The 12,431-nt window shown below is 37.6% G+C and overlaps 2 protein-coding genes across 2 annotated transcripts; both read right to left on the bottom strand.

Annotated features, from left to right (window-relative positions):
* Positions 1-397: 397 nt before the first annotated feature.
* On the bottom strand, positions 398-5,275 carry htr3a (5-hydroxytryptamine (serotonin) receptor 3A; the record flags this gene model as incomplete). Its single annotated transcript, XM_079487158.1, has 9 exons — positions 398-684; positions 973-1,203; positions 2,763-2,973; positions 3,190-3,350; positions 3,646-3,815; positions 3,929-4,038; positions 4,513-4,557; positions 4,698-4,861; positions 5,209-5,275. The coding sequence occupies 9 exons, from the start codon at positions 5,273-5,275 to the stop codon at positions 398-400; spliced, it is 1,446 nt and encodes a 481-aa protein (XP_079343284.1).
* Positions 5,276-6,720: 1,445 nt separating this feature from the next.
* htr3b (5-hydroxytryptamine (serotonin) receptor 3B) lies at positions 6,721-12,245 on the bottom strand. The gene is made up of 9 exons (XM_079486815.1): positions 12,067-12,245; positions 11,691-11,857; positions 11,455-11,499; positions 10,706-10,815; positions 10,377-10,546; positions 9,949-10,106; positions 8,089-8,299; positions 7,794-8,003; positions 6,721-7,712 (listed from the first exon to the last, which is right to left on the bottom strand). Exons 1-9 carry the CDS (start codon positions 12,101-12,103, stop codon positions 7,447-7,449), a joined length of 1,374 nt encoding a protein of 457 aa, XP_079342941.1. The 5' UTR covers positions 12,104-12,245; the 3' UTR covers positions 6,721-7,446.
* Positions 12,246-12,431: the final 186 nt, after the last annotated feature.

The following is a 12,431-nucleotide window of genomic DNA, read 5'->3' as shown; positions in this document are numbered from 1 at the left end:
ACATGAGGAGGAATAAATGATTACATTTTTGGGTGAACTTTCCTTTGAATATCAGCACTGTGATTAACCGTGACCTCATTGCCAAATCCCATCTGTGCAATATTTAGTGCTGCAGCGTTCTTGCTCATGTGATATTGCTTAAACTACACAGATGATGTAATATTAAAATCAGTTGAACGTTGGATGTCCGTTTGAAGAGCTCTCTTGGATCCGGTCATCACAGCAGACCATAAGTAATAACTTTTGACTTGAAAGCACATTTCTGCTTCATAGCACTCAACAAGTTATTCTGCTGTGAGATAACAATCACATTACCAGCACATTTACTTATAACACTGCATTTATTTCAAGCAGTGAGAGTGAAATGGCGCCTTCCATCTGTGATCTATCTCTGTGGTCAGGCGATCTGCCAGACGGACCACAGGGTGCCTAAAGTGATGGTGTAGGCCAGCACGGCGAGCAGGTAAACCCTGAACAACAGGACATCCAGCACGTACCCTACCTGCAGCCACTCCTTGGCGATCTCCCTGCTCTCGTCCTTCTTCTCAATGTACTGACGGATGCTGGTGATCTCATGCAAGATGCTGTCCATGACTGGAGGGCTGGTTTCCCGGACGGTCATCCCAAGGCCAAGGTTTCTGCCTGTGTCTCTGGAGGCTTCGCAGCTGTGATGGTTGCAGCGCACTGCTTAAAGAACGACAGGTTAATCTCAAAGCTTGTTTCCTCCACAACGTGTTGAAAGCTTGAGATGCGAACTGTGTTTTGAAACATCCTTACTGGTTGACCCAAAACAAGAGTGATTTAGCATCTTACTTGTGTCTGGTCTGTTAGGGTCTACTAACTTAGACCAGGTAGAAACCAGCAGCCTTGTTCCAAAACACAGCTGCAGCTGAAACTGGATTTTCCAGCAAGACAAACCCAGATCACCTCACGGCCACATCAAAAATTTACACCAATAACCTGAACTCCCACCTGTGTTCATGTTGTTCTCTTTGTAGAGAGGGAGGTCAGATCCCTGCGAGAGGAGGGGGCAGAACTTCTTATTGCGAATGCAGAGCAGGACTGTGGCTTTCTCCAACACCAGGTGCTTGACCCACTGGGGCACATGGGACTGCAGATCCTGTTTGTGCACCAGCCTCACGATCAGAACAGTTTCTGTCAGACTGATCACCAGCAGAGCCATGCACACCACAAAGTACACACCTACACAAACACGTAAAAGAAGAAAATAAGTAATGGAATGTTCCCTCAAAATTTTGTTCTTGCTAAACAAAATGGTAATACTCCAGTATAGGGGGCAAATCTCGCTACTAAAAACCCATTAGCTACGACTTTTTCCCCAATAAACTCTTAATTTGTTGCATATTAATAGTTAGTAAATCAGTTGTTAGATTTAGGTATTGGGTAGGATAGGGATGAGAGTACGTTCATGCAGAATATGTGCTTAATAAGTACTAATAAACAGCCAATATGCCAATAATAAACTTGCTAATAACAACTAGTTCATAGTGTGAATTGCCCCCTATACTGAAGTGTTACCATCAAAATCTATTTTTACTTTCTTTTTACACATAGATACAAAGAAATCCTGTTTAAAGCAGAACATTTATTCATCATGTTTTATATTTACAAATGTACAATATTTTGCAAAGGTTTATGGTGGTTTGAGCGATTTTTGGTGATGTTTTCAACTTTGGTCTGAAGGCAAATTCTGACATTAGTCTTTTACAGTTTATTTGCAAAAATATAATTGCGCAAACCATTTCATTGCTAAACTACAATTGTATCTAATAAAAAAATGGATTACTACGAATAATGAAGAAAAAGCAGTAAATAAGAGCCCATCTTAAATAGTTACACGTTCTTTGTCATAACATGACAGAGTTATTCTATTTCTGTTATTCTATGGTTCTTATACATGTGCTATTATTCTAAAATGTGGGAGAAAATTTTAGTGGGCAAGTATGTTACCCTAAACCTTTGTAGATCCAAAGAAAAATTTAATAAATATATTGTATATTGTGTGGGGGTCAGTTATCATTATTTTTCCAGTCATATTTTTGCAACTACAAACTTTGAATCTTTATAGCATATGATGCTGCTCTTATCTTTCACATTACTGGCCAAGTTTCTTTTTCACCGCTTCAGATGTAGCATGCTGAAAATCAATGGGCATGTGGACTGATTCCAGTTGAAACACTGCCCATTCATTGAGCTTTGATTCAAAAATTCTCTAGCTTGTATTCCCACACGTTACTGTTCTGTGTCTACCTCTGCATGAAATTTGTTTCTGTTTGAAAATGCTCAATCACAGATTCCAATTGCTACCCCTAAATTACGCTTTAGTTTTCAATTAATGAAATAGACAAAATATCTTTCATGAAATAATATACTACCTTGATTATGAAAATGTAGTGAGTCACAAGTGTTTGAGTCACAAGGATGAATGACATTGGCCAATTACATTTTGAATGGAAATAGATTCCTGTTTTAAATAAAAGTTTAAGAAAAGATGCAATACTCTTTCTTAGGGGAAAAGTTGTGTCTGTTGAAGACCTTGCACATTTTCTCCATCCTACATTCCTTCTTTAGCTTTTTTGTATGTTGAAATAAAGTCATAAATTGACATTATTATAAAATATATATGTTTCTGAAAGCAATTGTGTGTACCAATACTTAAGAAAGTTACAAATTACCCAAACAAGTTCATTACCTGAGGACTTTACCTCGCTGCTATAAATTAAATGATTTGATTTGTTTACCAATGAGAGGCGTCCCTATGGCAGTAGCTGGCAGTGTATCAGAAACGATGATGAGAAAGACGGAATATCCCAAGAGAAGAGTGATTTTAAAGGACACTCTCTCTCCACTGTCTGGAGGAAGGTAAAACCCAACTATGTCCATCACCATCAGGAATATACTGGGCAACAAGAGGTTTACTGTGTAGAACAAAGGTCTGCGCCGGATCACAACCTGGTCATGGTAAAATAGACATTTTAGTGATGGGTTTGGTTTCACATTAGCACAATTTTTGTTGCTTTCCACTGTATTTCCTCTTGTATTATCACATTAATAAAACATGGGTACTTGAAAATAATGACTAATACAAGAATAATACAATAATAACACATTGTTTATTGCAGTTTTAAAGTTGTATTTATCAAGACTGTAGAAAGCAATGTTACTCACATGGAACTTCATTTCAGCATAGTATTCATTACTATCCACACTGAACTGTTTGTATTTGGAGAGAACATGAAGCAGTTCCCATTCTCCCTGATTCATGAACACATTCTTGTCCTCCTTTACTTCTTCAGGCGTCCTTATTAGCGTGATGTTGATATCTTTAGCTACATGAAAGATCAGGCTAAGGTCAGCTGATTTCGGTAATAACTTGAGCATTTTTTAATAAAACTCACACACCAAAAGTCATCTTATTTCTGTGATTATCGTGATGTTTTGAAAAAGCATCCTGATGCTTGTCTGTATTTTAATTAGCTTTCATGCTTGAGTTTCTTGCATAATTGAAGATCACATAACTCAAAATCCCTTTAGACTTGGATTTTGAGTGTAGGAGGATTTATCTGCCACTGACGACGACAACAGTTCGCTCTCTCAAAACTCTACTCAAATATGTTTACTTACTTGTGTGCAGCCAGCTCTGGAAAGTCAGGCTGCAGTTTTGGACATCAAACGGAAAGTTATAGATGTTGAGGGAACAGGCAGTTACCACCTGGATGGGCTTGTAGTTGCGCACGAGCCCGTCGTTGCCCACATAGACGTATGGAATATCGGGAGACTTTCCTACATCCACACTGCACGTGCAGAAAAAGCAAGAAAAGATAGTAAGAAAGCAACCTATTTTTTATCCGAAATCAGAACAGTCTGACGTAAAATGAAGATGGAAAACTGACACATATCCACTTACAACTCATTGATCAAAATATCTGGAACCCAGACGTTGGCAGTTGGTATGGAAATTTGTTTGACGTCATCAAATTCTTCAGGATTCCAAACAAGGAACTCATCCATCCATTGCTTTTAAAGTAAAAAAATGTTATGCACAAAATATGCAAATCTGTCATATTTGAGGTATTTAATATATACTGCATATATATATATATATATGTATGTTTTAGTCTTTGTAACAGTATTTTAATAAACAAACACATATGCCCGGTTTCACAAGGCTTTTGTCTAGTCCCAGACTCAAATGAACGTTTGAGCTGTCTTATCTGAAAATAACCTTCCCTGACATATCTTAAAATATATCAGTGCCATTGTTTTGCCTCAAGATACACACCAGTAATGTTTTACATAAACATTTTTATAAAAGCAACCGAGATATCCTAATTTAACCAGGATTAGTCTTGGCTTAAGCTAAGCCCTGTGTGAAATCATGCCATGATGGGTTTGTTTGCAAAGACCTCTGAATTTATTCGAAACACACTATTTTTGTACTTGTATCTTATATCTTCTAACTCAAAGTTTCTGTTTTTAAGCCTGACGTACCTGTCTGTACCACACGTAAGTAGTCAAAACCTGGTTTTTCTCATCCTGTGTTGCATAAAAGTACATGTGCAAATATACAAATGTTTAAATGTATGAATTGTATTTATGAAACTTAATATATTTGTTAAGGATTTAAAAAATCCGGGAAAAAATTCAAAAAACAGATTCATGAGACTTCTACCCACCACATTTAGAATCGCATAAACCATTAAGTCAATGGCCACTGTCGTTGATTGTCTCCAGTCTCGTACTGGTCGAACTCCTTTCTTATACCCGGCGCTTAAATATTCATTTATCCGGACCAGTGTGGCATTGACGAAACGCCCAGGGTTGTTTCCCAGCTTCTTCCCTGCAAAACAACAGGCTGTTACCTTAACCTAACCTAAAATTTAATAACAATAGTAATTATTACGATTAAAAATAAAATAAATCGATTGATATCGAAAGCTCGAGCGTCCATCTTTACATACTCAGTATTTTCTAGACATCAGATTCGGGGCAGGGCGCGTCCCTCCCAAAATTCATAACAATGGATCAATCGATATGGGTTAGAAATAGCCGATTTTTAAAATGGAAACGTGCATATGATGGCCAAAATACTTGGTTGTCTAGCTCAGTAAAATTATAGTCAAAGTGTTGTGATATATAGGAATTATTTTGTTTTTCATATTAAAAGTTGAAATGAGAAAAGTTTACCTGGGCAAGCGGTCGCCGCTCCACACATGCAAACGCAAAGCGCTGTCCAGAGTGCTGAAACATTCATTTCTGATGGGCTGTTGACTTTTTCCGAAGTAAGAAAGGCTCCTCGCGCAGGCTGCTGTCCTAGGGCAGCTTCCAACCACTGATGCCCCCCTAAGCTCCATTAGTTATCTCTAAGCTTCCCATAAGCGCTTGGGCTGTGTCAATTACAGCACTTAGTCCACCCGCCCTCCACTACATCATCAATCCAACAGCCTGAGAGGGCCCACAGCACTTTAGCCTTTATGTCACCCAGTCACATCTGAGATCATTAACTTTACAGGCATTACAAATGCATTGTGTTTTTACTGTGAATTTAACAGACTAATATTACTGCAAATGCTTCCAAAGAATTAGTAATAGATGGCGGTTTTATGAAAAAAATATGTTATTCATCTAATAATTTTTTTTGAATATAACAGATTAAACAATAAATGCAAATGTAAAACAAGCTTTCTAAAAATGGATTTGTCACTGTTGTTTTTCTGCCTGAACTCGCACAACAGTGGGCGTCACTCATCAGTAACAGCCACGCTTGACATCTCAAGGGTCATATTTCTCCACCAAGTTCAAGTCAATTTTCATGAGCACTTAGGCTACTACATTAAACTGTGATCTTATACTTCGCCCAGTCATGATGAGACTTAATTAGCCCGGCAATAGGCAGTTTATTAAATTTACGTCAGGAAAATATTATCAGAATGTTGTAGAGAAATTGAATTATGCTTTTTCTGACTGCAGGCAGCTCATGAGAAGCTGTTGTCTATGTACGGAAAACACACTGCAGTGACGTGAAGGTGATTATGGTTTATATTTCGGTAAGGAAGCTGGACTGTGAAATAAGATATTGTTACAGGTACACAGGGAGCATATAGGCTTTATATTTTAGCAGCGAGAGAAGTATACACATCATATTCAACAGCAAAAATGTGAAGAGACTGTAGAATTAAAAAAAAAGTTTGTAGTATTATATGCATTTTGCTTAGATACAGTAAAGAAATATATTCTGACTGATTTGCAAATCATCACTAAGATGTTGAAAACATGCACTTTCCTCTTTGCTAAATTTGTATTTTGTATTATTTGCATTACTTTACATTTTGCTGCTGTCCTTCTGAAACCTTGTCTCCATATTTTTGGGGATTATTATTATTCATGTGTTTGTTACTGGGTTTTGCAAATATGTAACAAATAAAAAGTAGTGCTTTTCAACTTTGACAACACAGTGTTTAATCGTTTAAAAACTAATGCAAGTCAGTGGGTACCACCGTTGTTCGGTTACCAACATTCTTAAAAATATCTTCTTTTGTGTTCTGCAGAATAAAGTCATACTGGTTTGAAATGACAAGAGGGTGAGTAAATGGGTTTTTGGGTGAACTATCACTTTAACTGTCATTTGCATTCGGAACATGAAGCTAAAAGCAAAGTAAGAATAACCAGGGCTCCAGAAGTCATTTGTTTCCTTTTATTGTGCACAAATACAATCACAAAACATTACAAACATTTCAGCGTAAAGCTAGTCATGATTATACATCTAATAGGAAAAATTCAAGCATACTGGTGAACTTCTCATGTACATCTCATTGGGCTGCACTGGTTGCATTTTAAAGTAAAAACTGTTCATTAAAAAACCCATTTATGCATTCAACGGACAGAAGTATATTTATCTCAATTACTGTGAATAATTAACTGTAGGAAATAAAATGTATGACACAGCTTATGCAATTGAACTGCATTATGAATGAACGTTTGCGTTACACCTATTTCTAAGTACCTATTCCAGCTAGCAATTTAGGGGCATCTAGTGGCGAGGTTGCTTATTGCAACCGACGGCTCACTCCACCCCTCCTTTTCGAACCAAAACTAATACAGACAGATATGACATATTTACTCTCCGTAGGGCTACTGTAGCGAATTCCATGCAAGGGGACCCGCAGTATATATATGTATATAGAATTAAACTCATTCTGAGGTTATAAAAACATGACGCTTCCGGCATGTAAGGTCTTTGTACACCTCTGAAGACATAGTTATGTATATTATATTGCATTTCTGTCAATAGATCCTCCAAAAAATTACAAACAGCACTTGTGTCTGTAATCTTAAAATTTTTATTTTGAAAAAGGTGCCAATTTTAAACCTTTTCCCTGACCTCCCCCACCTTCTTCGTTTTCTCTCTCTAACCTTCTCAGTCTTTCACACTGAGCTCCATCCACTCCAGAGCAGCATCAGAGTCATAGAGTAGACAAGCACAAGCACCAAGTAAACTCTAAATAGGAGCTTGTCTACTTTAAGGCACAGCGCCACCCAGTAAGACTTTGCACAGCGTTCGTTATCCTCCTCCTGAAGGTACAGTTTAAGATTCACCACTTCCTGCAGGATTTTCTCCAGTGGAGAGTCACTGTCCGGCACATCTGTGAGGGAGAACAGATCTGTCTCTGGAGAAAGATCAAACTCATAGCCTGAAAGAGCCGCAGAGAGAACATACTATATAGGCACAAGTAACTTTTATGATAACAAATAGATAACAGTCTGTCTCCTACCCCCTGACTGATCCACATCATCCAGCGTCTTCAATGAAGTGAACGCGCTCTCCATAAAGCTTTGGTCTGTTGAGCCGTATTTGTCGAGTAAACACGCAGCTATGGACATCCCTTTGACATCCCTCTCACTGTAATGCAAAAGCTTTACCACGAAAATTGACTTTGCCATACTGAGCACCAGCATTGCCATACAGACAGCAAAGAAAATCCCTGCGACAGAAATGGTTTAGTGAGGTGAGTTGAATTGTCCATAATAAGCAAACAATGTAGTTAGGATGAGTTCTGGTTGAAATACCAATGAGGGGGGTTTTGATGGCTGTAGCAGGGATTTCGTCCATTAGGTTGACTCTGATCACTGTGTAGCCCAGAAGAATGCTGGTCTTGAAAGTGATGCGAGTCCCACTGTTGGGTGGTAGGTAGAAGCTGATGACATCCACAACCATGAGGAAGATGCTGGGGATGAGCAGACTTACCACGTACTGCAGGGGGCGCCTGCGAATCAACACCTGCAAAGAGACAGCAACACATTTTGCCATTACCTCCCCTGTCCTCAGAACAGTCTAAAACGGGGGTTTCTAAAAGTGGAATGACATGCTAAACCCTTCTCCCCATCTCCTGGATTTGCTAAATCAAGCCCAATTGCTCTCATTCGCGAACTGAAATTGTTTTCCCACACTTCAGCTCCCTCTGAGAACCCAGATTTGATCCGTGAGCGTCCTGATCATCAACCCCACTGCCACGGAGAAATAAAACGAGACCTATTTCCTCCCACTTCCCTTCATTTAGACCAGGAGCATCCATTTCACTTTCCTTGTTTAAGTCTGCATACATTTTCACACTACAACAAAGACCAATTTCATACTGACTTAAACATGTTTGCCAGCCATTCGGCCAACGACTAAAAGCACAAATATGGATTCCTAAATGGCTTTGGCAATGAGCTGCAGAGCAGGGGTAATCAAAGAACACAGCCGTTGCCATGGTGTGTGCATCTTAGTGGAACAGCACGTGTGGATTGCCCACCAGCTTTGACCTATCGGCCCATCCCTCTTCTAAACACGGCACTCATTGATCAAATGCCAGAAACACAGTCTCATTATTATCATCCTTTCTGTGTGCTGTCTGCCGTTTAGCCTTATCCATAAGCATTAGTGCCACTCCGCCATCAGCAACGTAAAGGTTGGCGAACGGTTGACACATGTCAGGCTACTGTCAATACTCTGCGTGTCCGGAGGACTCTTACGTGCATAATGTCTATGTTCACGAACAAACTGATCGGTGGGAAGATTATGTCGGAAGAATCTCATAAGAACTGAGTATTATTTCAGTGTTGATGTGTGTATATCTTTTAGGCATCTGTGGCCTTCATTGTATGCTGATTTTGTACGAAAATGTGCCTGTTAGGTTTAAACAGGTTAAAATATGTAAAGCAGAACTGAAAACTGACACTGTAAAAAACTCTAATTTTACTCTTATTATAGATTGTTCACATCGTTTAAAATATCGAATTACATAACATAACAAAATATTGAAAAACATGTAATTTTACTGTAAATATTTTTGAGAAATTTGTTTTTACAGTGACATAAGGAAAAAACTGTTAAGTTACAGAAAAAGACTGCAAATTGACGTGATGATAAAAGCTTAATTTATTTGGTGCCCCAGCTGCCAGAAATTTTTAATTTTACAGTGTTGGCTACATACAACAGTTGAAAATTCTGTCATTATTTATTCACCCTTTTGTCCTTTCACACATGTATGACTTTCTGCTGGAGAACACAAAAGAAGAAATTTTGAAAAACGTTGCATGGTAACTGAAAAACAGCGGTACAATTCAGTTGAATGGGTTTTATGTCCATTAAAGTAAATTGGTACCGCCGCTGTTCTGTTACCAACATTCTTCAAACTATCTTCTATCTATCTTCTTCCTCTAAAAAGTCATACAGGTTTGATATGACAATAAGGGAAAATAACAATGACAGAATTTTCATTTTGGGGTGAACTATCACTTTAAGTTCTGCATGTGCAGATTCTGTGGTGGCCTTTATATGTATCTTCTGTACACAATGGCATTTATTTTCTATTTTAGGCAAAGTTTTGGCCAAATCCTTTTAAAGCTGAAATTCCATTGAAAAGGTTCAGAATGAATCCTCACATTAAACTGAATGTGGGCGTAGTCTCTGTCGTCTATATTCAAAGTCCAGTAGTGAGAAGGGACAGACAGCAGCTCCCATTCACCATCATTCATAAACTCTCTGGTGTCACTGGCGATTTCCTCAGCTGACCTCCACAGACCTAAATCCACTTCGTTCACTGTTAAAGAAACACACAGTTGGCTGGATGTGATTACACATTCTACCAATCCAAGTCAAAATTCCATCAAAATTTCTATCATAAACCGCTTTGTGTAATTGCACAAATGAATGTTTGTCAGCTAGATTACTTGAAATGTGTCTGCTTTTAAAATATTCTGACCAGCACTGATCAAAAACATTTGGAAATCACCACAACTCTTATTATACAGAGGCATGGCTGTTTTCAAAGGAGTGAAAGCACATGCTTGTGTATGTGTGAGTAATTTACCTGAATGGAGCCAGCTGCGAAAGGTCAGAGTGCAGTTCTGCCTGTCAAAAGGAAAGGCGTAAATCTCCAGGTGACAGGCTGAGACCACCTGGACTGGTTTGTAGTTTTTCACTGTTCCCGAGCAGTTGACATAAACGTATGGAATGACCGGAGATTTACCAACATCCACACTGAAAAGAAAGGAACAGATATGATGCAAGGTGAGTATGATTCTAGAAATATAGGGTTGAACTATTGGCTGACATTTATTTTACTGTTGTACAAAAGAAGCATTTTGAACACATGCAACGGTGAATATTTTAAACCAATAGTGTCTTTTATGTGCATACAATTCACTTATGATGATGTCAGGCACCCAGATGGCGTCTGAGGACAGCGATATCTCAGTAATTCCATCAAACTCTTCAGGATCCCAAACAAGAAACTCATCGTTCCATATCTAAAACATTAGAGTAATGAGGTTTACTGTTACCACCCAGCAAGTCCCATGAGAAAGATTCAGATCTCTAAAATGTTCAGACCTCAATGGATCTCAAATTTCGTAAGTTAAAAAATTTGATTATATGCTTTTCTTTTTGTTACTATCAGAAAGTAATTTTCAATTCTTGCACAAAAATAAAAAAATTGTATTTTAAACCTTTGCATAAAAAAAGATTTTGTCTGGTACAAAAAGATTTTAGTACAAAATGTGTGACTTCTCTTTATTAACGTAACTTTTAGGTATGTATATATTTTGTGTCTATTGAAAATATTTAGAAATTTAAATGTAGGTTAACAATTGATCCTTGGATCAGCTGAGAAAAATGTATAAGCATTTTTTTAAACATTTTCAACAAATCTTTTTACTTTTCAATACTTTTGTAATGTTATTGCTCTTATTAATACATAAATATTAATATAGTTTTTTAAATATACATAAATTAAAAAGCATTCAATTATACAAATAGCTTTCTCTTGTTTTGAGGACATTTAGTGCTACACTGTGAACCATTATCAGTGAACTGTCTGAGGAAGGTATAACAAGCAAACAAGCTGCTGACTTAATAGAAAATAAAAATGTAACTAAAGTGATACCAACTTGGCGATACCAAAGGCTGGTGGTAACTTTCTGAGTCTTCCCGTCCTGTGGAAAGACATTTGCACACGCAAAATAATTTGTATTATGCAATAATAATGTGCAAAACATGCAGTTCATAGTATTTTCCAAGCAAAAATTGTTTAACACATTGTTGTGACCCAACTTTTTCTTTACTGTGCACATAAAGCTTTTTTCATGAAATTACACATTATAAGGTTAAATAAAGAGGAACTCGCCACATCAAGGACAGATTGGATTATAAGGTCAAGGTAGACAGTAGTTGGATTGGTCCAGTTCTGGACAGGCCGAACTCCACAGTCATATTTGCGAAGCAATAACCTGGTGAGTTGATTTAAAGCTGATCTTTTTGGCTTTTCTGAAGTTTGTGAAGCCTGAGGAAAAACTGTTAAGAAATGTTATGAAAACAAATTTGGTTAAGACACACTTAAAAGTGCTGTTATGTTATATACAACATGTAATTCCATCCATCTAAGGTAATGAAAAGTTTTTAAATGTTTTTACTTTTGAATATTAAATTATTGCAAATAAAGTACAAATAAACGACTTATATGAATTACATGAATTATAAATATAAAGCAACATTGGACTTACCTGTCAGGAACAAAAACACCGATAGCACAGGATTCATCCTGGCAATGAAATCCAGGATCTGCTTTAGAAGTGCCGCCTCATTCAAATCAGTTTTATCCAAGATTCAAAACTTTAAAATGTGCCTTTTATTACATAAAAAAATGACATGAAGCATCTGAATGGTCCTCATACACATGACTGCAACAAATGCACAGATGCAAGTTGCTTGCCACTCCAGCAAATTGATTTTCCATTATGATGGTAAGACGATAGGGGTTTAGTGAATAGGACGGATGTCTACTCCCAGCATGTAGTCATGGACCCTATGATTTCATCATGATTTCATCACTCCTTTCTTTGTTTCTTATTTATATTTTGTGCAGGAT

This window comes from Barbatula barbatula (assembly GCF_947034865.1).
Source record: "Barbatula barbatula genome assembly, chromosome: 22".
NCBI lineage: Eukaryota > Metazoa > Chordata > Actinopteri > Cypriniformes > Nemacheilidae > Barbatula > Barbatula barbatula.
The sequence above is the reverse complement of the archived record's forward strand: the minus strand, read 5'-3'. Positions and strand labels throughout refer to the sequence as shown.